The following is a 25,241-nucleotide window of genomic DNA, read 5'->3' on the forward strand; positions in this document are numbered from 1 at the left end:
ATCATGAATAATAATTATAATAACAATCATCTAAATAATCATAATAATAATATCATCATAGATAAAATAATCATCATCAAAATAATAATAATAATAATAGTAATAATAATAATAATAATAATAATAATAATAATAATAATAATAATAATAATAATAATAATAATAATAATATTCATAATCATCATAAATTATAACAATTATAAACATTATCATGTTCATGTTAATATTAAAGCATAATAATAGCAAGATCCTAGGCATGATACTAACAAGATTAATAACAAACCCTAGCATGTCACTAAGCAATAAAAATCAAATCTTTAACCCTAACATGATACTAACAACCATAAATATTAGGAAGAGCATAGGAAGCATCATAACAATCATATTTGGTATATTTGATATTATAACTTTTTCCCTAAACATGATACTAGGAATATCATAATAACAATATAAACATGATTTCTACATCATAATATCAATTAAAACCATTAAAGAACTTACTTTGATGCCTCGTACCTCTTTCTAATAACAAAATACACACGTTAGTAACTTCAAGGAAAATAATAATTAAAACAATTAAATTAAATAATTGAAAGAGAGATTTGGGACCAAACCCTCATAAATTAAACCTTTCACGTCTAGGGCGAAGGCAATTTCGAATATGGCTAGGTGTTTTTAGATCTTGCGAATGCGGAATTTTGTATGTAAAAGAAAAGGTTTAGAAAAGAGAGAGAGATGGATGAATGATTGATTAAAGAGAATGAGAGAATTAATGATTGAAAACTGGTTGTTGGTGAATGAAGATGAATGTTGATGAGAATTCGTGAATGAAAACGGAGTTTTTAATACGTTATTTATAGAGAAAATCAGCCAAAAAGATAAAATTAACAAAATAGAGTCTGGCGCACGCAAAACGAGATTGGCGCCAGCCATTGGCCATTGGCGCCAAGCGCCAACGTCAGCGCCAGGCGCCAATGCCTGGCATTGGGCGCCAATCTTGTTTTTGACGCGCTTTCTCAAATCAGATATATTTTGCCGTACAGGTGGATAAAATCGTATTTTTTCCTCAAAAATGCTCTTTGATTTTAATTAAAACTCTGAAAAGTCAACAAAAGTCAATTTATCAATGCTAATTGAATTAGGAATGAAAAGAACCTTCTAGAAGAATCTAGAAGACTAAAACCATTCCTAATTGCATTAGGAATGATAAATCATATTAGGCCCTCCCCTAGATCATTGGGCCGCATATAAGGCTCAAACCGGGCCCAGTTTAGTAAATTGGCCATAACTTCATCAATATTTATCAAAATTGGGCTTATAATATATCGTTGGAAAGCTCTTGTCAAGTCCCATCCAATTACACTACTATTGGACCCATATCATGGACCAACCAAACTGGATGGCTGTTCTCTTAAAATAAGTTTTAAAAACAGAGAGAAGAGAAAAGAAATTAAAACTATCTGCAACACTAGACTTTCCACACTTTCACTTCATTTGATTGTGATTCGACGCGAAAGGCACTCATCACCGGGTTTGGTTTTGGGGAGACACAAATGGGTGTCTACAGATAGTTATATGCCGCTTGTCCTCCGAAGAAGGCAGAGATGTAAGGCAAAGCAGGCAATCTGTATGGTGCCTGTGCCACATACTGCGCCGAAGTGATCATGTGAGGCCCCGACCACATGAGGAGGCTGCTTGAGGAAGTCCTCGGTATAGAAGGGGAATTCCTCACCGAGGTGTTCTGAAAACTGTCACGATAAGTCGACATTGAGGCCGACTCCGACAGCTGCTGATTCCTTTGTTGGTCAATGTACTTACGAGCATCAAGGAATTTTTGTTTGCTACCATCCGGCTGAACATGCCGGATGCTTTCCTTGTCACTGTTTCAGGGAAACGAAGTCTTGACAGGTCAAACTGAGGTCGAGCCTTCTCCGAGTGAGGAGTCGGCCGTTGGTCCCGGACCGACTTTTGCTGCCCAAATTTGGCAGGCCTTGTGGCCGACTGCTCCTTTTTAGGGGCAGCCGTCCGCTTGTTGATTAGTCCCTTAATTTCACCCTTGAGGTTGCTCATGAACTTCATGAGCTCGTCACGGGTGACTTGGGCTGATCCTGCCGCCTGGGAGGAATCAATCGCATGCCATGTGGGCTTACTTGAGGGTCCAGGGGGCCTTCTATTACCCGCTTGGTTAGCATTGCGCTCCCGCCTGTCTTTCTAACGGAGGCGCTTAGAGATAAGTGACCCGTTAGGGGCCACATAGGTTTCGACATCTGCGTCGTCACCTGAGTCATGGTCCATATGGACCTGTATTTCTTCCAGAGGCCGACTGGTCTCTAGATGAGGCACATGATTTTCTTGGGAAGCCATATTAGAGGTACTCTTCCCACAGACGGCGCCAAATGTTTCGGGGTTTTTAATTGTCCCTCGGGAGAGTTACAGCTCAAGACTGGATTCCGCAAGGTCGCCTGTACCTAAAATGCAAACGGACAGCCAGATGGTCGGTGGTCCGCCTCCGAAGATTAAGTTAGTACGGTATTTGGAGTAAAATGTGCGAAAATAAAGTTATTTGCTTGGATTCCAAGCTCAGGTGTTGTATGTTTCATGAGAACGACAACTTTGTAATTAATGTTCATGTGACTTCCTGTCATAAATGAGGGAACTGTCCGTATTTATAGGGTCTTTTGGGAAAGTTTGCCCTCCCTAGGGTAGGATGACCTAGGGATTAGGGCACGCCGTTTTGCGGCGCCTCAAAGTTTGGGCCTTTAAAGGCCGCCATTTCAGAAGTGATATCTGAGTGACACGTGTCGTTCATCCTGAGAGGCCATTTGGGCATCTCTTAGGGCGGCACGTGTCTCTCTCTTATTGGTCCACTTGGGATCAGCAAATACCCCAAATCAGGGGTTGTATCTGCCTGACACGTGTCACCATCTAGAAGATCCAAGGGGGCACCCTTCCAGTGACACATGTCACACTCTGGTTAGGCCACTTGGCCGGGTATAAAATACCCAAAACAAATCTTCTAAATTTGTATCCTTGAACACACTAAAACCAAACAAACAAACAATACTAAACCCTACAAAGAGGGACTGACAAAACCCTACATGGAGGGACTGACTATATTCACCATACTGATGGTGATCTTTATTGGCCAAAAACATTAAAGTAAAGAAGAATTTGGGGCTTACCATCAGTACAAATCGATGGCATCCCCTAGGTTTTAAAATGGTGGTTAGGTTGAAGAGAAAGAACAGAGAAAATTTTAGGGTTTTTTAAGAGAGAGAAAAGTTATTTTTTATGTTATGTTAGGCCTTATTATATTTACTTTTATTTAATATAAATAAATTAAAAGTGAATTTTATTTACTAAACTTAATTGTTTTTGCTAAACTTAAATTAATTTTATTAAACTTAAATTAGATAATGGAATGAAAATCTCTTATATTTTCTATGACGCTGGTTTTAAAAAACAAAGGGAAACAATGCCACCACCACACAAACACCATTTTCCTTCACTTCCCACCTTTTCCAGCCACCCACCACTCGTTTCCCCTTCGTCGCACCTCCCCCGCCCCTAGCAAATCCTTTCCTCCTCCCCGTAAAATTGTCAAGGGCAAGGGTTTCTACGGTTTTGCGGGGATGGGAGAGCTTTGCTTGGGGAGGGGAGGTGCGACAAAGGGTGGGGGGAGGACAGCAGTGCGGTGGCTAGGTTGTGGTGTGTGAAGGTAGGAGGGTAATGGTATGGTGGCTATGAAATGGAAATGGAAATACCCAGGGGTGGGGAATCAACTCGGAAGGACTTGAGGGAATGGAGAGGGAAAAGGTAAAAGGCATAACAAACATCAACAAAGGAAATGAGGACAGTTGATTCTCGTTCCCTTTAATAAATACCCCCAACTAAACAACCCTTTATTAATTACTAGAGCTCGTGCGATGCACGGTTTGTTTGAATTTTTTAAAATATTTTTTTTTTTTGTATTTATGTGCTAAAATTTGTTACATATTTAGATAAAATTCCTAATATTAAAAGATAATATTTAATATTTATTAATTTATTGAAACTATCATTTGCCAATTTTGCTTGTGTGGCATTTGAATAAATTAATACTAAAAGAAATTAATAATCTCTTATTTAATTGGTTATAATTAAATTTTACAATCTTACATGACGCGCTACTGTAGACACCCAATTGTGTTTCCCCAAAACCAAACCCAGTGATGAGTATCTTTCACGTCGAATGATAATCGAATGAAGTAAAAAGTGTGAAAATTCTAGTGGTGCGGTTATTTTTAATAAAATACCTTCTTTCTGTTTTTGAAAATCTACTCTATTTACAAACAAATGAAGTCCAGTTTAGTTTAGTCCATGATAAGAGTCCAATAATGGTGCATTTGGATGGAGCTTGAAAAAAAATTTCCAACGATATATTATAAGCCCAATTCCGATGAATAATGAGGAAGTTATGACCAAAATACTAAACTGGGCCCAAACCGAATTTTACCTACGACCCAATGATCATAAAGAGGGTCCAAAGGTTTAATCCCATTCCTAAACAAATTAGGATTGATTAGAAGCTTTTGTAAGTTTCTAAAAGATCTTTATAATCCTTTTTTTGAAAAGATAAGATCAAAGAATTTGAAATTGAATAAAAACTTTCTTTTTTTTTAGTCCTAATTCTATTCGAGTTTAAAGATGTTCAAAGATAGTCAGATTTTATTTTCTTGCCTCATAATCTTTATCCAAATTTTATATGGTTGGATAGATCTTGAAATTATCTTTCCAATGATATATTATAATATAAATTTCGAGCTATAACAAAAAAGATATGGAAAGAAATACGAAACTCTATCAAAAATTGACACCATTCCACTATTTTGGCCATATCTTTTTATCTACAAAATATTTTAATATGATTTTAATTGGGTTGGAAATTAGACTTCAAGAAATTTCCAAAGACATATTATGTTCCTTATTTGGACTTCTAGATCAAAAGATATGATAAAAACAAAATTTGCTAAAATTGTTGTCCATCGAGTTTTATTTCGATTCGTATTCGGATTCTTTTCTTTATTTTTCGACTCTCTTTTTTCCTATAAATAGAGGTCATATCTCCACTTTTTCAATCATCATCTAGCACCCAAAATTCTCTAATTCTTCTCTTCTCTCTCTATTCTAAACTAGCCTTTTCAAAATACACCATACCGCATTCATTAGTTCTAAATTAACAAACCTAGCCAAGTTCGAAGTTGCCTTCACCCTAGATGTGAAAGGTTGATAATTTCTGAGGGTTTGGTCCCAAATCCAGTCTAAATTTTTTAACTCTTTCTTTCAATTGTTTAACTTAATTGTTTGATTTATTATTTCATTGAAGTTTACTAACGCGTATATTTTGTTATTAGAAAGAGGTACGAGGTTTCAAAGTAAGTTATTAGCTTACTCCCTTTTATTTCAATGTAGAAAGCATGTTTAGATTGTTATATTAATTCCTAGTATCATGTTAGGATGTTATTATTGCTTTCTAGTATCATGTTTAGGATGCCTTTCATTCTTTCTAATAGCATGTTAGTATCATGTTTAGGGTGCCTTTCATTCTTTCTAATAGCATGTTAGTATCATGTTAAGTTTAAAGCTTTGATATTCGATGTTTAGTGACATGCTAGGGTTTGTTATTAATCATGTTAGTATCATGCCTAGGATCTTGCTATTATTATTATGCTTTATTGTTAACATGGTTTTTGTTATGATGATTATTGATATTATCATGTTGCTTGATTATATATTATTGTTATTGCTTGATCACGCCTTTTATGCAGGTTTAAAGGGAATTTGTACTTGAAATCACGCCTAATAAGATAATTAATAATTTGGTTTAGGCTAATATGATTTTAATTCAATTGATCGCCAATAATAGCTTTATTTGTGCATTAATATTCAACCAACATAGATAAAACAAGTTTAGGGTTAACCTATTGATTGCATGTTAGTCAGAAAGCGCACATGAATACGAGTAGAATAAAGTAGAGGCCTATTTTATAGGGCGGGTTCTTTCTATTTTAGAATGGATTTGTACCCTCATCCCGGAACAGCAGTCATGGTTCTAGACCTATTGGAGTTGACGATCTCATGGATCGTTAAGGGGTGTAACCTTCACCTCGTGAACGGTTTACAAGTTCCTAAAACTTGTTGGCGACTCTTTTGCTCTTGTTTCCTTCCCTTTGGACGCCACCATACTTAAGTGTATGATCACAGTGGGGTTCAAGTTTGGGGTAATGCTTGAAATATTCCCTACAGTTACGAAAATTAAATCCTACGTGGTTCTCTAAAACCTCGGGAAAAAACTCCCCTTTAATTTATATACATATATATTAGATTTAACGCCTTAGGACACTCGTTAAAAATATCCGTTAACCTTTTTTATTTTTTTTTTAAAAAAAGTTTTTCTACGTAGTACCCCTATGGTATTCACTAAAGGTGGGCATCGTGTTATGTCGTGTTGTGCCGTCGCGTGCCGTGCCTGGGTGGGGCTCGTGCCGTGCCAAAGTTTGGCACACCCCAGCCCACGGCACAACACGGCCCACGTGCCTGATAGGTCGTGCCGGGCTGCGGGCCAGCCCGTAAATTTTTATTTATTTATTTATTTATTTATTTATTATTATTATTATTATTATTATTATTATTATTATTATTATTATTATTATTATTATTATTATTATTATTATTATCTCTGACAGATGTCTCCAGGCCACCACGTTGAGGACATTTTCGACAGACGTTCGTAACCAACAAAAAAATAAATAAAAACTTGCCGGCATTTTCCCCATATTTGCTTCCCTTGACGAGGCATGACGGTGGTGGCGTCTATCTCGCGCTCGCCTTGGTTAACGGAGATCGACCGATGTTGCAGTGGTGGGATGCTGCCATCATAACGAGGTGGTTGTCGTTTAGGTTGTGATTAGGGATGGCAATGAGTCCTAAAGCCGACCCATATTTTAGCCTTAAATTTTAGACTCGATGGGTCTGGGTCTAATAATAATGGGTCGGGTCTGGGTCCAAAAATTGTAGACCCAGACCCGACCCAGATCCGGCCCATGGACCCATTTTTTATTTTTATTTTTTTCATAAATAATAAATATATATTAGTTATAATATTATTTAAAAAAATCACTTAATAAACTATGCATTAGATGTTAAGAAGATAGACTTTAGTGAAAGTGAGAAAATAAAACACCAAGAAACCAAGAAATTTAGTTTTGCGTGGTATGATTTTTTTTTTCTTGCATTGTCTTTAGTTTTTAATGAATAAATTATTTGTGTGTATGTCAAAAATATGAACACATTTTTTTTAATGCATCGATCTTTTATTATTTTGAAATAGTAGTATAATTATAAATTTATAATATATATACTAAATTATAAAAAAAATTAATAAAAATCATAGTTAGACACGTTTTAGACCCGAGACTCGCTAGACCCAATGGATCTGGGTCTGATTTTTTAAGACCCAGTGGGTTTGGGTCGGATCTGGGTCCACCTCCGAAATTCCAGGTTTGGGTCTGGGTCTCAGTGGACCCGACCCAGACCCGACCCATTGCAATCCCTAGTTGTGATGGTGTTGTGGGTGGCGGCGGCTTGGTGAACAGTGTGAAGGAGATGGTGGTGTATGAGGTAGATTGAATTGGGGGAAGGAATTATTTTCTCCCTCAAAGGGAGTATAAGGGTATGTAGGTCATTCATAGCATGAGTATTTTTATTTCATCCAATAGTAACTCCCGTGAAAAAAAAAAAAAAATCACAAATTACAATCCTCACTAGAGTGTACCCGTGCAAAATACACGGGATATATATTATATTAGAGATACATTCACTAGTAGAAAAAGGCTTATTTGCGTCGCTCATTTATAGTGTATTTGCGTCGCTTCTATGAGCGACGCAACTGCTCGCGACGCAAATGACTTTTAAGTCATTTGCGTCGCTCCTAGGTGCGACGCAAATTAGAGTCATTTGCGTCGCTCCTTTATAAAGGCGCGACGCAAATGACTTTTTTGATAAACTTATTTTTTGTCATTTGCGTCGCTCCTTTATAAATAAGCGACGCAAATGACTTTTTTGATAAACTTATTTTTTGTCATTTGCGTCGCTCCTTTATAAATAAGCGACGCAAATGACTCTTCTAACAAACTTATTTTTTGTTATTTGCGTCACTCTTTTATAAATGAGCGACGCAAATAACTCTTCAGATAAACTTATTTTTTGTTATTTGCGTCACTCCTTTATAAAAGAGCGACGCAAATGACTTTACTGATATTATGTTTAGTCATTTGCGTCGCCCCTTTATAAACAAGCGACGCAAATGACTCTTCAGATAAACTTATTTTTGTTATTTGCGTCGCTCCTTTATAAACAAGCGACGCAAATGACTCTTCCAATAAACTTATTTTTTGTTATTTGCGTCACTTGTTTATATAGGAGTGACGCAAATGACTGAGTAGACAATATACAAAATTTCTGTATTTGCGTCACTTGTTTGTTTAATGAGTGACGCAAATGAGGTGAATTTTTTTTTTTTTAATTATAATAATATAATTGCCTTGTATATGTTTGTAGTACCTGTTTTCCTAGGTATAAAGTAATATGCTAACGCTAATATAATTGAAATTAAAATGCAATATTATTGAATAATGCAAATGTAAATTTCGGCAGAGTCTCTTTTGTAATTTGGCCTACCCATAAAATTGGGAATGACGGCATTATATTAACAACCTGTCCAATAATTTACATCTCAATATCATAGACATTATACTCATCATCCCAACACCAATTAACCAAATTACTTCATTTCAAGCCTATAATCCAAAACAAGAGTCAAACATGCGCTAAGTGGTAAATCTAAAGTTCAACATTACATATAAAATACTCTGCCCAAATATCTCGGATCTCATTTATCTCCTCCTCGGTGTACGGTGTAGTTCTTGAAAAATCCTATCAACACAACAAATATACAAGAGGAAAGTTTTAATTCAAGATTGTAGCTAACATCAAATTGTATTTATCAAACAAAAATGAAATATTTGACAACTCATACCTGAATAAGATCTTCACTGCTATGGTGATGTTCAAGTATTTCGTACATATAACGCATGACGTAGTAGCCACACTCACGTCCACCCAATTGTTGAGGACACTACATGTAATATATTTGTAAGTTGAATTAAATTGCTATACTTCAATTATTAAGAAACTAAAAGTTAGGGTAAGAAATTAAGGTAACCTGTCCCAAATGCCATGTCAATTTACTTCCCCTAGATTGTCCACTTAATGCCTTAAAACTTCGAAAAGCACTACACATTTGAAACAAATAACATATATATTACCCTTACACACATAAAATCATGACATTAATAACAAACTAGACTTACTTTGTCATTGCAAACTTAATTGCTAAATTTCGCTTCTGCCTCAAAGAATCAAAGATGATGACTTCACGCTTAGCCATGCATAAGACCAAAAGAACCATAAACAAGAATATAAGGCATCAAACATTTTCATTCAAAGTTTATATCATGTAAATGCAACTCCGGATGATCCAATAAGGTCCTTATCACTCCAACCTAACCCATTCTTGAATGTCCTATCTCACAAATAACTACTTGTAAAGTTTGGTTCTAAAGAAAATCCGGCAGCATTTCCCTATAGTTCTCCAAGCACACAATGTAGATAATCGGCTATCAACATATGTACCCAGAGAACAATCGGGAAATAGTGAGCCATGATCTTCTTAGATCCAAAACAATTCAAGTAGTTATCACCTAAATGAGATAGAACATTCAAGAACAGTCCCAAACCGGGGACTATTTAAGACTTACTCCTAATGAGTAAGCCCTGAACGGGTATCTAAGTCAATGATGCAAGTATTATTGCAATTCTAATCAATTATATCACAATTAAAAATCTCATACAATTCACAATCATTATACCAACCAGAAGAAATAAGTTAATATTGCAAAGAATGGTTCAGATATATATATACCACAAGTGAAGGCAATCTCGTATGCGTACTACCGCCTTAATCGTTTGTCCACAACCAGAACCTCGAGCAACTTGTGGAATTCACTTCCGCATAATTAAGAATCTGCCATAAAAAATTACATATATTAAACCAACATAGTTGCGTGTGTGCTCGTGATCCTAAATCTCATAGAACAAGAGCGAGCACGAGAGAAATAGCCAAAGTTTGCAAAATTACCAAGCAGAGACACAATTATGAATCATGTAAGAATAGCCAAAGTTTGCAAATAAAGCTTACTCAACACACTCATTAATCTTCCCCGAATTCTGGCTTTCCACAATCTTCAGAATCAAAGACTTGTTTTCATCCAAGTACTGCCAAGATTTAAACCAACCAAAATTTAGAAATCAATAAGAAAAAAATATTTCCAGATGAGAACTAACCAAGCAGTATATATAGATGAAGCGGCTAATAGACTAGAATCATAAGTGAATTAATGTAACAAAGGATGAATATGTCATGCATAACCAAAGTGTATTATAGTACATATCAATTTTTACTTAAGCGTAAGGATCAAATGATCTGCAATTAGCAATGTTAGTTTTAGAATCTACCCCGGTAGCCCTAGACTAAGATAAAAAGCAATGCATACAACACCATTCCCTTATATAATTTCATATGTATTAATTGTTTTATCAATGATCATTTGATTCACAATAAATTCCTTTTATTCAACCATTTACAAGGGAACATACGGATTCTCCATTTTAATGAATCGGAGATGACAGTTGTTCATGCTTGAGACTTACAAAAAAAAAATTGAAAATAATAATAATAATAATAATAATAATAATAATAATAATTCTGGGTTTTTTCCTCCAGATTTAGGCCTTCAAAAGTAGCTTAACATATAAGAAAACTTGATACTAGGTTTAAAAACAAGTTAAAAACCATCATCACTAAAAACCACTAGTTAAAAAAGTACATTTACACTATTTTTCATTATTAGCCAAATAGTCTTAACATTAGTTGAGTAAGAAATACTGACATTGCCTCCTTTTCAATAAAGGTTTAAACTAAATTTCTAATACCAGCAAAACAAAAAGGTCTTACAGAACTGATGAATATGTGAAGACCATTACAGGAGCCGACACCTAAAGCTTCATTACAGTAAATTTTAAGTTTGCTACACTTCAATGATTACACTGACATTTTATACTTCCATTTATATTTATATTTATATTTATATTTTCATGTTAATTCCTGAATTGCTTGTTGTGGTCCAAGTTCAGAAAAGGTTCAATTTCCAACTGCCGGAAAAGTTAAGTTTGGACCAAAAGGCAGATCTTAGGCCAGGGGTTGAACCATGCTCTTAAGGTATGTTGAACAGCATGCCGGCAATAATCAAGCTGCATGACAGTATGTATGATGGATATCGACTTTTCGATGCTTACAAATGCGAGCACGTAAACCTTAATCATCTGTTAGGCTAATTACAACTAAGATAGACATAACAATGTATCACTCGACTGAAGTGCTCGTTCAGCATGCTTCAATGACTAAACCCGAGATCATAATGGACTTTTTAATTGCAATTAAGGCAGTAATAACTTAAATCATCAAGTAATGTACATTTGTACTAGACTAGAATAGATTAAGGCAGTAATAACTTAAATCAAAGTTTGCAAAATTACCAAGCAGAGACACAATAATTATGAATCATGTATGAATAGCCAAAGTTTGCAAATTAAGCTTACTCAGCACACTCATTAATCTTCCCCGAATTCGAAGCCTTAAACCAAGAAAAGATTGAACATAAATAGAAGCAATCTTACCATAGGTGGAATTGACTTCAAAAATTCAACAATGTCGAGCCGAAATCGAACTTCAATTGTTGTTGCTGTAATTTGCTTGAACTTCCTCGGGTTTTTTGGGGCGAAATTAAGCGATTTTTCCACTCGAAAATTTCAGTTATTGCTCGAATTTTTGTTGCTGTAATTTCTTGACTTGAACCCAGAAAAAGACGTAATTCAAACAATTATTGTTGCTGTAATTTCTTGACTTAACCTATTGTTGCTGTAATTTCTTGACTGAAATTCGAACAAAAATTATTTATGACTGAAATGGGACGAATTTCTTAGGGTATATTGCGTCGCTGCCAAAAACCCTAGAAATCCGCCCACGAAATCCCCCAATCGAACTTGAAGACCGAAATTGAATTTTTTGGGGCTTTTAGGGTTCGAATTTGTATGCTTTTGAGTTGATTTTTTGCTCGAAAGGGGGGATTTTTGGTCGGAAACAATCAATTTTTCTGGGTTTAAGGCCTCGAATTTCTTAGGGTTTTTGGTCTAAATTTTTGCTCGAAATTGCTCGGATTTGCAGCCGATTATGGGTCTTCGACTTCACTGCGATTTCAGATGTTAAATTTGTTGGGGAAACGCAAGTTTTTGGCCGAATTTGTTGGATTTCAGAGACAAATTTGTGGGTGTTTTGCTGTAGAAATTTGCTGGAATTTAAGAACTCTTGTTTTTTTTTCTTTTTGTATAGTGAATGTAGGTACCTGATGAAAAACTAAGGTAAAAAACGCAGAAAAACCTAAAGCCAAAAGAGTATTTGCGTCACTTTATTATAAAAAAAGCGACGCAAATAACCTTGTTTATAATGTTGTACAATGTACATATGCGTCGCTCATTAGTAAAAGAGTGACGCAATTTACTTAATCACTTATTTGCGTCGCTTGCTAACTAATGAGTGACACAAATAAGTTTATTAATTGCGTCGCTTTAATAAATAGGAGCGACGCAAATGATAGAAAGCTGAAATGCACTTGAGTTTTGCGTCGCTTCTTAAATAATATGCGACGCAAATAATTTAAAAGGAAGGTAAAATAAAACATTTGCTTCGCTCCTTAGAATGAGTGACGCAAATATGGCGACGCAAATGTACATTTTTCTACTAGTGATTAAATATATAATATAAGAAAAAATATACTTAAAATACGGGAAGTTGATTTTGATATTAACTTAGACCTTATTCTTTTGAGTTGTTATTGTCTGTTGTGTACTTGTGGTTTGATTTGTTCTGCTGAAGCCTGCTTAGCCATGCTACTGAGTATTAGTAATATGCGAACACTCGTTCTGGCTTGCCGACATTTCTCTTCTCTGTTGAAATCTGATGTTTTCTGCTCTAATTAAAAGAACATGGTCTTACTCTTACCGGTGGCCACGCAATGTGGCCAGCTATTATGGGATTTACTTTGTCAAAGTTATAGAGGTTACTCGTTCAATATTATTGGGGTTACTCGGTTAGTGTCATAAGGGTTATTCCATAAATGCTCTAGGAGTTACTTTGATATTTTGCAAGCAGTTTTTCGGCGAGGCAGTCACGCAAAAAGCGTGATGTACATTTTTTTGTGTTAATGATTAGAGAAGGATGTTGTTTAGAGGGTTGTCCCTAAAAAGTGTATATAATTGAAGGGTTGGGGATTTTGAGTGTTATAGTTAATTGTTGGTAAAGGAATTGTATACCCGTGCTAATGCATGGCATATATAATACTACGTTCAAATAAAGAAAAACAAACACACACACAAAGTGAAATCTTAGCATTAGTCCCTTGGAAAAATAAACCCCCCCCCCAAAAAAAAAAAAAAAAAAGTGGTATGTGTAGTTATTTGTTTTTTAAAAATAAAAAGTTTTAAAATTAATAAATAAAGTATGGGATAAGGATGTGTAGTTATTTAAATAAAAAAGAAAAAAAAAACCCTAAATGCATGAGAGTTTAGCATTGGGGTTTTGAAGGATTCTCGTTAACTGACTCTCTAATCATATCATATAACTAATATATAAAGCTAAACTTTTAGTCAGGCGACGAGATAACGACACTTGGCGTTCCAACTTTTCGCCAAGTGTCGCGCCACGTAGGGTAGAGTTATATAGAATTTAATTTGTAGAATAAAAAAATTAATTTAGAATTCTATTTTCAATCAAATTTGGATAGAATTTTAGGATAGATTGTTAATTTAGAGTTTTATTTTTGATAAAGTACCAATATTTCATTTGTACAAATTGAATTATAATTTTATTCAAAAAGTAATTAGATTATAACTCTCATAAATTATCATATAAATTTATGTTTTGTATCATAATATTTTTTTGGAGCGAAGGAATTAGTTCAAAATGTACCACATCCATGGCTTATAATATACTAATCAATTAAAATATTATACTTCTTAATCTAATATAATTTTATTACTATGTGTAGACCTGTTAATTAGGTCGGGTCACGAGTAATTTCAGACAGGGTCAAGAAATGTTTTTCACCAATATTATTATTATCAGAGGTTTTTCAGTGTGGCAAGCCACATGGTGCGACACGGATTACTTGTATTTTAGGGTTACTTGTATTCTGGGGTTACTTGTAGGGTGTTACTTATATTCTGGGGTTACTTGTATAGGTTACTTGTAGGGTATTACTTGTATTATGAGGTTACTTATATGGGTTATTTGTATCGTGGGGTTACCTGTATTCTGAGTAACTCCTACAAGTAACTCCAAACAAAAATCACATACCAAACTAGTAATACCCTACAAGTAAGTAAGTAACCCCTGATTAAAACCAGTAACACCCATACAAGTAACCCTAGAATACAAATAACACCTATAAGTAACCCCAGAAAAAACTAGTAACACCCTACAAGTAACCCCGACCAAAACCAGTAACACCCATACAAGTAACCCCAGAATACAAGTAACCCCTGACAAAATCAGTAACACCCTACAAGTAACCCCGACCAAAACCAATAACACCCATACAAGTAACCTCAGAATACAAGTAACACTTACAAGTAACCCTTGACAAAACCAGTAACACTCTACATGTAACTTTTGCCGCACCATGTGGCCAGCCACATACAAAAATTTGTATATTATTATTAGTCATTACATGTCTACAAGTTTAAATCGTTACAAAAATACGTCAATTCCTAACTAATTTTGTGTCAATGATATATTATAAAATTTGACATATAAATTAAAATATATCTTTAAATTTAATAAACAACCCGGACATCACACGGGCACAAAACTACGGGCCTGTTCCGATTGACTGAACTCAGCTGAGCTGAACTGAACTGAACTGAGCTGAACTGAACTGAACTGAACTGAACTGAACTGAACAAAACTTATTAATTAGTGATTTTTAACTACGGATTAGTGATCTTTGATTATTTATTGATTATTTATTACTATACATATGTGTATATACAAATGTACATATTAAAATATTTACGAAAAATATACTATATAATTATAATTATAAAATGTATGGAAAATATATTATAAAATGTATGGAAAATATATTAAAAACTTGAAACCTCTAAACATTTTAAACACATATATTATTTATTGTTATTATTATTATTTATTGATGATTATTATTATTATTTATTGATTATTATTATTAGTATTATTATTTTAATTATTATTGTTATTATTATTATTATTGTTAATATTATTATTATTATTATTATTATTATTATTGTTGTTGTTGTTGTTGTTGTTGTTGTTGTTGTTGTTGTTGTTGTTGTTTTTGTTGTTGTTGTCGTTGCAATAAGAGCTTAAAAGAATGAAATTTGACTTTATATCATTAGCAATATCATTAGACATAAATTAAGAGCTGAGCTGAACTGAACTGAATTGAACTGAGCTGAACTAAACTGAGCTGAACTAAACTGAACTGAATTTCAACGGAACAGAACAGACCCTACTTATATATTTGATTCAAATTCTACTGTTGACATGAACCACCTGTATGTTTGTTGGTTGGCAAACTAACTTTTAACAGCACAAGAGAAAAGAAGGCGATGCAATCGAAGTACACTCTTAACAAACCCATAAACTTGTGGTGACGAAATTAAACCCAAGTAAAGAACAATGTTATTTGTTGTTGCTGCTTCAAACCTGTAAACACTCCTACACTACTTTCTTCCCTAAATTTGTCCGCCCAATTTTCTTCTTCCTATAAAAAATCATCAATCACCCAACTTTTCTCTCCCCTTCATCTTTCTACCAGTACCAATTTCCAATGGCTGCTACCATTCAGTCTTTAGTTGCTCCTTCATCTTTCTCTGCTGTCAATTCAATCGATTCCAAGAAATTTAATGGTAAAATTTTGATTTCTTTGTTTCTGTTGCGTTTTAGTATTTTAGATTTGAATTGGGTTTTCGGAGATTCATTCAATATTGTTTGTGTTAGGATTTACATTGGTTTGATTCATCTGATGCTAGTAGATTCCAAGTTTGCAATAATACACAATCACAATGATATATTTTGTAATTTCTATGAGATTTTTCTTAATGATTAGTGGGGTTTTGATTGATTTGTTGATTAGTTTTATAAAATTGTTATTAACTAATTTTATGCTAATTTAGGAAGGAAAGTTGGGTTTGTGGTAGTAAGATCTGACCTCAATGCAAAACGTGGCTCGATGCCAGGCCATTGCCGGACCGGGAATTTGGTTTCTCAAGCTGTTGCTGTGAGTAATTTCTATCCAAATATCTAACAATGTATCCTAAATCATTAGGATATATGCTTATATTATTACTTGTATTAGGCTACATTTTTCTAGAAAAAAATAAAATAAATCTAATCATGCATTGTGCATTTCTGAAATTAGGAATTTGAACTAAATTTTAATGCTGTTATATATTTGCAGACACCAGCAGCTTATACCGCGACTTCAAAAACCGGGTATGCTATATTGCCTTTTATGCCATTTTTCCATGTGATTATTTTGGACCTTAGAGATTTTGGCTTGTTGCTAGTTCTTTATACATAAAAATATAGTACATAGATTTCTCAAATATGTTGGTATTATTGGTTGTTAGAGTTTTTACTAGTTTCTTATACATCCAAACAAAGTACTTATATTTCTCTAATATGTTGGTATTTGCTTACTTTACCGGTGATTAGTGCTTTTTCATGTTTAAACAAAGTACTACCTCCGTTAATTTTTAGTTGCGACTTTGGAATATTTTATATCTCACAAATAATACCCCAAAGTTGCAACTAAAAGTTAACGGAGGTAGTACATATATTTCTCTGTCTATGTTGTGGATGTGCTGGTAGCATATAAGATTCGATTACATTTGAATTCACTCTAAGAATAGAAATTGTTTAGGGTAATTTCACCTTGCAACGTGGCCCAATCAGAAGTTGACACGCGTCAGCCCCCGATTGGTCTAAAATGAACCAATCCCTGCTTGACACGTGTCATTCCAGAAATCAAGGGAAAAGGCGGCCTTCAGGCCCAAATCCCGAGAATGCCGCAAAACGGCGCAGCCCACCAATGATTAGGGTTCAGTGACCTAATCAGGGGCACAATTCCCAAAGACCCTATAAATAAGGAGATATCCCTCATTTTGAGGACACGTTTTATCATTTAATACACCTGCATTCTCTTACATCAGATAAACACCTGAGCTTGGAATCCGAGCAGATACCCACCTAAATTTCCGTACTCTTTATTCCTTTTCAAGTTACTAACTTGATCGTTGGAGGTGGAGCACCACCCAACATGTGTCTCCGTTTGTTTTGCAGGTACAGCTCATCCCGGATCAGTCTTCGTGTTGTAACTCTCCCGAGGGACAAAAACACCCAAAACATTTGGCGCCGTCTGTGGGGAGAGTACCTCGAAGATGGTTCAAGAGTCTGTACCACCCCCTAACCGTCTGGGCGAAGACCCAGAAGTCTTTACAGACCATGAGGAGGATGAGGATCCTCAGGTCGAAACCTCCACAGCCGAAGACGGCTCTCTCAGAGTCAAGCGCATCCGGCCAGAGAGACCCTGGAGCGGGGCGCCTCCCAGGTCCGAGCAGACCTACTGGGCAGCCGGAATGGACAACCCAAACGGCAGCTGGATCAGCCCCTGTCACCCGAGACGAACTCATGAGGTTCATGACGAGTTTCAAGGGTGAAATTACAAAGCTGATCACCAAAAGCCGGGCTGGCCCAAGTAAAGGTCAGTCGGCGAAGAAGACTCCTCAAGAGAAGGGGAAGTCAGTCCGAAACCGGCAGCCCACTCCTCACCCAAAGGAGAAGGCAGCCGGTACCATTGATTGGTCGAAAATTCTCCTTCCCGGTGGAAACGCCAATAACCCTCGCCGGCCTCATCAGCCGGTAAGAAGTAAAAATTCAACTCTCGATGCCCGGGAAATCATCAACCGGAAGAGAAATCAATCGCTGTCTGAGTCGGCTTCAACGTCGAACTTTCCAGACAGCTTCAACAATATTTCTGCAGGGAGTGCACCCTCCTTGCATGAGAGTCAGACAGGCGGTAATACCGTCCATTCTGGCCCTCATATGATTGGAAATGTACCGTATGTGCCTACTCAGGCTTACGGGCAGTATTCTCCTCACTTCATGCAGCCGACCTTCTTTGGGGGTCAGGCGGCATATCCAAATGTCCAGCCACTGGACTGGCAGCTTCGTCTGCTGCGCCTGGGTGAACAACCTTCTGCGTTCACTCGGGAGATAACCGAGGCGGCACAGCCGGCCAAGGTTAAGAATGTGTTGGTTGGTACTTATGATGGCACCACCAATCCGGAAGACCACCTCATGGCCTACACCAACCTCATGTATCTGCAGGGGTTGGATGATGCCACTTGGTGTCGATGCTTCCCGGCTACATTGAAGGGCATTGCCCAACAATGGTTTGGCAACTTGCCAGCCGGGTCCATAGATAGCTTCAGGAAGGCATCCTGTTTGCTTGCCTTCAACAATGAACATCCCTGCTAAGAAAACAAGCCTTGATTTGAGCACTGTTAAGCAGGGAGAGAGAGAAGGGCTGCGCTCGTATGTCAGGCGGTTCAATCTGATAAGAATTCAGATTCAAGGACTGTCTGACGAGGTAGCTTTTACAGACTTTTTTAACGGTCTGAGAGACGGGTCGACTTTTAAGTTCGACCTCGTCAGAAAAGGGGCTTTCACCCTACAGGCGGCCCTGAGGGAGGCGGAAAGCTACATTCAAGCTACTGACCTCTGCTCGCCTGGTAGCCAGTCGGACTCCAAAAAGTCCGACAAGCAGAAAGACAGCCGGTTAGCTCAGCCGGCCAAAAACAAAGAAGAGAGCAAGAAAAGAAAAGAAGTCTAGGCGGTTACTGACTCTGACCAGCCGTCCCAGAAGAAAAAGAAAGAGTTTAAACCGTACGTCCCCAAGTACGAGTTTAACAAAGACTGCAACTCCATCCTCATGGAGGTAAAGGACCGGCTGTCCATTGAGAAGCCGAATCCTATGAAGAGTTATGTCCAGTCACGGAACAAAAATAAATTGTCAGTTCCATGAGGAAGTTGGCCATGACACCAACGACTGCTTCAGTCTTCAGCATGCGTTGGACCGTCTGGCTGACAAAGGGCTGTTGAAGTCCTACATTTCTAAGTCCCCAGCCGGGGCAAAAAAGAAAAACAAGGGTCAGTCCTCCAAGACTACCCCCCAGCCTGCTAGTAGTTCGGATACCGACAAGGAGCCGGTCTACACTATAGCAGGCGGGTTCTCATGTGGTGGCCCTACCATCCGGGGTACCAAGAGCCATCTTCGAAAGATGGATAAAGATGATGATGAGCAGGCGGAAGCCAGCTCCTCCTTCCCAGACGTCTTGATCACTGAGAAGGACAGGGGCAGCGTCCGCCGCCCGCATGATGACCCGGTGGTCATTGAATGTAAGGTTGCCAACCAGCTGGTTGGATGGATCCTTATTGACACCGGCAGCTCATCAGACATCATCAGCCTCCGGTGCCTGCAAAAGCTGAAATACAATGTCAGCAGCATGCATCCGGTCACCCACCCCTTGGTTGGTTTTGGGGGTGGGATGGTCTACCCAGCCGGAAGGATTGACTTACCCATCCGGCTGGGAGAGAAAGGCCAGGGACGACATATTGTCGTCAGATTCTTGGTCGTTGAGGAGTTGACCGCCTATAACATCATCCTTGGCAGGCCAACCCTTAACGTAGCCAAGGCCGTAATCATCCCGTCTCTCATGCTAATCAAGTATGAGAGGGATGACGGCTCTGTTGGTTCCTTGAATGGGGATCAGAAGACGGCCCGAGAGTGTTATCTCTCAGCCGTCCGAGATATTGTGACCCCAGGCGGTCAGGAACCAATAGACCTTGACAATGTCAAGGATGCCGACCCAGTTCCCGCCCCACCAGCAGCCGGGAAGAAAAGAAAGGCACCTCTGCTGGTGGAGGTGAAGAAAGAGAAAAAATAGCAATCACTGACTGGTGAACGGTCAGATGAGCTCCGTCCCCAACCGGCTGGCGAAAGCATTGATCTCGTTTTGGATGACAGCCGTCCAGAACGTACTGTTAAGGTTGGGACGGTTGCTCATGCTACCTTGGGTGCAAGCTTGCACCTTCTGCTGAAGGAATTCAAAGACATTTTTGCCTTTGAAGTGGAAGAGATGCCAGGCGTAAGCCCGGATCTTGCTGTCCACAAACTCACCGTGGACCCTAAAAAGAAGCCCATCCGGCAAAAGAAAAGAAACCACGGCGAGGAAAGAAGTCAGGCGGCAGCTGCCGAAGTCAAAAAGCTGCTAGACGCCAGGTTCATTCGGCCTTGTAATTTTCCCGACTGGGTGGCCAATGTGGTCCTTGTTAAGAAACCGAATGGGACCTGGCGCATGTGTGTTGATTACACAGACCTCAACAAGGCGTGTCCAAAGGACAGTTACCCGCTTCCAAAGATCGACAGGTCGATTCTACAGCCGGTCACGCCTTGATGAGCTTTATGGATGCCTACTCCGGCTTCCATCAGATACCCTTGTGGAAGAAAGATCAAGAGAAGACGGCCTTCGTCACTGATGAGGGGTTATTCTGTTATACTGTGATGCCGTTTGGCTTGAAAAATGCGCCTGCCACTTTCCAACGGATGATTAATACGGTCTTCATTAATCAGATTGGGAGGAATGTGGAGGCGTACATTGATGACATGATAGTCAAATCCAAGCTACAGACGGATCACCTTGCTGATCTCCGAGAAACATTCACCACCCTCAGGCGGCATAAGGTTATGTTAAATCCTAAGAAATGCGTCTTTGGTGTTGAGTCTGGGAAGTTTCTCGGATTCCTGATTGATCAAAGGGGGATAGAGGCTAACCCCGAAAAGATACAGGCGGTGATAGACATGAAGTCACCCCGTTCTGTGAAGGAAGTCCAGAGACTCACCGGTTGTCTGGCCGCCTTGGGGAGGTTCCTCAGCCGGTCAGGCGATAAATGCCTTTACTTCTTCCAAGCAATCAGGAAGAAGACCAGATTTGAATGGGGGGATGATGCTGAGGCGGCGTTCCAGAGGTTGAAAGAGCATTTGCACTCTCTGCCTAGGTTGGTCAGTCCTTTGCCTAGGGAGACGTTGTACATGTACTTAGCCGTCTCAGACCATGCCCTCGGTACCTTTGGATTTGATATCTGAAGGAAGGCGGGTCCGGCTGGGTTGCGGAAGAACAAAGTTTCTTGCTCGCGCCTGACTCAAACGGATGACTTCTGCTCTCTCGAAGTTTTTCTCTCTAGAAAATTTTTGTAAACGTACAAAATTATGAGGGTAAAACGGCTATATATAGAGGGTAAATATGGGGGCATTACCGTAATTTACCCGGAAGGTGAACGGTTACTCTGTAACAGTAAAATTACCGCCAGCCGGAGCGTGACATGTGTCACAGATGCCACGTGGCGTGTCACGTGACATGTGTCACAGATGCCACGTGGCGTGTCACGTCACATCTGTGAGGGGCAAATGTTTAGGGTAATTTCACCCTGCAACGTGGCTCAATCAGAAGTTGACACGCGTCAGCCCCCGATTGGTCTAAAATGAACCAATCCCTGCTTGACACGTGTCATTCCAGAAATCAAGGGAAAAGGTGGCCTTCAGGCCCAAATCCCGAGAATGCCGCAAAACGGCGCAGCCCACCAATGATTAGGGTTCAGTGACCTAATCAGGGGCACAATTCCCAAAGACCCTATAAATAGGGAGATATCCCTCATTTTGAGGACACGTTTTATCATTTAATACACCTGCATTCTCTTACATTAGATAAACACCTGAGCTTGGAATCCGAGCATATACCCACCTAAATTTCCGTACTCTTTATTCCTTTTCAAGTTACTAACTTGATCGTTGGAGGCGGAGCACCACCCGGATGGTGTCTCTGTTTGTTTTGCAGGTACAGCTCATCCCGGATCAGTCTTCGTGTTGTAACTCTCCCGAGGGACAAAAACACCCAAAACAGAAATCACTCTTAACTATGTAAGACAACTAATCTAATAAATCGTTTGCATCCATTGGTATATCTTTTGAAGTTTGAACCTCTCTTCTATAGTCACAGTACTCACAAACCTATGATTTGGAATGATACTCTTTGAACTATGCTTTTGGTTGGAAAACTTACTCTAAAGGGGGCGCTTCAAATGGGGGTAATAAATTAAGGGGGTACTAAAAGTCAAATTAGGTAGATTATAGTTGATTAGAGGTATTATTGTAGGGAGACAAAGTGTTTATGAATGAATTAAGGTTGTACTGACATAAGGAAAAGAGAGAGGTGGAGGAATCATTACCTCAAAATGAGGGTAATAGGTTACCCACCCTCCCCCTAGTGTTACCTATTACCCCCAAAATAAGGGTAATAGTTCCCTTTCTTCACCTATCACCACACCATCACTATATAAATCTTCTTACAATCACATCATCACTAGCTCCCCCTCTCCTATGTTTACTTTAATTTCTAAAATTGTACCTGTCTTTTGGTACCTGTCTTTTGCAATTTTTAATTACAAAATTGTAGGGTCATAAATATACAGCTTGCAAATATAACAAACCAAAAATAGTTGTTTACCAAATTTAATACATATAGTTATAACAATTATTTTTATTTATATTAAGTAAAAATTGGCGTTAAATTGATATATGATTTGGGCTTAAGTAACACTTTTATTAGGTTACGGGGTACCCTATAGGTTCCGGTTCCAAAAAATCGAGAACTAGAATCAGAACCTGATGCAACAGGTTCTCTATTTTACTACTCGGAACTGGAACCTCTTGTGCGGTTGCTAACAGGTTTCGGTTTCGATTCAGGGTACCCTGAACTTTTGCTCACCCTTAGGTAGAACTTTATCACCAACTTTTCAATATAGAAGCCTTGTAGTTGTATTACTATAAGCATGAAGGATTGCACTTCCTATTCCAGTATTATGAACTGAGAAAGTGAGAAGTGATTATCACAAACCCAAAGCTTTGGCATTTTTATCTACGTATCTATGAAGGGGAAGTAGTGATGCTTTTTAATATGATATACTTGTATATAATGAGGAATGAAAGATAAAACAAGTATATCGTATTATTACTATTATATACTGCGTTTGGCTGTTTTTATACTAGAATTAGTGGGTAGAAAATTTCTGCATATGCTTTTTTGTTAATTTTTTTGCAAATATATTTCGATGTTTTTGGAGTTGACTTGTTTGGTAATTCTTTTTGCTAAATGTGGATGCAAACCATTGTGCAACATGTACCTTTCATTCATTATTGTTCAATGTTCATACTATGTATGCTGTGGTTCAGCTGATTTCACATAGACAAATATTTTGCAACTGGGTTTGCTATTTCAATTGTCTAAAATTTTCTTGGATTGTCAGGCATGAGGTCTTGCTCTTCGAAGCACTTCGTGAAGGTCTTGATGAAGAAATGGAAAGGGATGCTCGCGTATGTGTCATGGGTGAAGATGTGGGTCACTATGGTGGATCTTACAAGGTTACTAAAGGACTGGCCCCAAAATATGGAGATCTTAGAGTTCTTGACACCCCAATCGCTGAAAATTCCTTCACGGGAATGGGCATTGGAGCTGCTATGACTGGCTTAAGGCCTGTTATTGAGGGAATGAATATGGGATTCCTTTTATTGGCGTTCAACCAAATCTCGAACAACTGTGGCATGCTGCATTACACTTCTGGCGGCCAATTTACCATTCCTGTGGTCATTCGTGGCCCTGGTGGTGTTGGACGGCAGCTTGGGGCTGAGCATTCACAACGTCTTGAGTCTTACTTCCAATCAATTCCTGGTATCCAAATGGTTGCATGCTCCACCCCTTACAATGCTAAAGGACTGATGAAAGCCGCAATTAGGAGTGAGAACCCTGTTATTCTTTTTGAGCATGTTCTGCTTTACAACCTTAAGGAGAGGATTCCTGATGAAGAATATGTTCTATCATTGGAAGAAGCAGAGATGGTAAGACCTGGGGAACATATAACAATCTTGACCTATTCCCGTATGAGATACCATGTGATGCAGGCGGCCAAGACACTGGTCAACAAAGGGTATGACCCTGAGGTGATCGATATCCGCTCATTAAAGCCCTTTGATTTGCACACAATTGGAAACTCCATTAAGAAGACCCACAGAGTGCTGATTGTTGAAGAGTGCATGAGAACAGGTGGTATTGGTGCTAGTCTGACAGCTGCTATTAACGAAAACTTCAATGATTATTTGGATGCCCCGGTCGTATGTTTATCTTCTCAAGACGTACCTACTCCCTATGCTGGGACTTTGGAAGAATGGACTGTGGTTCAACCTGCTCAAATTGTTACTGCAGTCGAGCAGCTGTGCAGGTAGGGAATCATTCAGTGGAGCTTTCTATTCTTAATTTACCCCGTCCCCTCAAATCTATTTTTAATTTTAAGCAATTGGATTCTTATGTATTTTAGTAGTTAGCAAATTATATATTGTCTTTGTATATTGCTGATATAACTTAGTTGAGCCCTGTTGCTCCTAGATTTCCTTAGCAACTTTGTTGTTTGCCAATGAAGAACTTTACTTACGGCGTTTGCTGTTGGAATTTTTGGAGTTTTGGCTATAGTTGGAATTGTGCTTGAAGATTAGATTTTGGAGACAGATTTGGTTTGTTTTTATCATGTTTCAGTCAATTCAAAGCTACTCCTTTGAAAAGTATATTTCAAAATTTTTCTTCATCCAGTTATCAAAATACACTAGTTCTATCATCCAGAGACACTCTGTTTGCTCTTTTGATGGCCGATTATCAATGGAGAAAGTTAACCATATTTTTTTTTGAACAAATTTAACCACATCTTAAATGTGCTACATTGAGTGGATCCGGGTGCTTTGTCTCTTTTGTTAATGTCTTATTTGTATATTGTATTACTCCGTAGTATACTAGTAGTACGTTAGCTGATGAAACAGTAAAAA

At 38.0% G+C, this 25,241-nt stretch overlaps 1 protein-coding gene across 1 annotated transcript; it reads left to right on the forward strand.

Moving 5' to 3' along the window:
• Positions 1–15,857: 15,857 nt before the first annotated feature.
• LOC145636097 (pyruvate dehydrogenase E1 component subunit beta-2, chloroplastic-like) lies at positions 15,858–24,881 on the forward strand. The gene is made up of 4 exons (XM_081687552.1): positions 15,858–16,161; positions 16,429–16,532; positions 16,713–16,747; positions 23,678–24,881. Exons 1-4 carry the CDS (start codon positions 16,083–16,085, stop codon positions 24,648–24,650), a joined length of 1,191 nt encoding a protein of 396 aa, XP_081543678.1. The 5' UTR covers positions 15,858–16,082; the 3' UTR covers positions 24,651–24,881.
• Positions 24,882–25,241: the final 360 nt, after the last annotated feature.

Source organism: Chenopodium album, chromosome 6 (assembly GCF_948465745.1).
Source record: "Chenopodium album chromosome 6, dcCheAlbu1.1, whole genome shotgun sequence".
Taxonomy (NCBI): Eukaryota; Viridiplantae; Streptophyta; class Magnoliopsida; order Caryophyllales; family Amaranthaceae; genus Chenopodium; species Chenopodium album.

Coding starts and splice junctions, on each gene's coding strand:
- LOC145636097 (XM_081687552.1), top strand. CDS start 16,083: ATGGCTGCTACCATTCAGTCTTTAGTTGCTCCTTCATCTTTCTCTGCT. Junction 16,162..16,428: donor CGATTCCAAGAAATTTAATG/GTAAAATTTTGA, acceptor ATGCTAATTTAG/GAAGGAAAGTTGGGTTTGTG. Junction 16,533..16,712: donor TGGTTTCTCAAGCTGTTGCT/GTGAGTAATTTC, acceptor ATATATTTGCAG/ACACCAGCAGCTTATACCGC.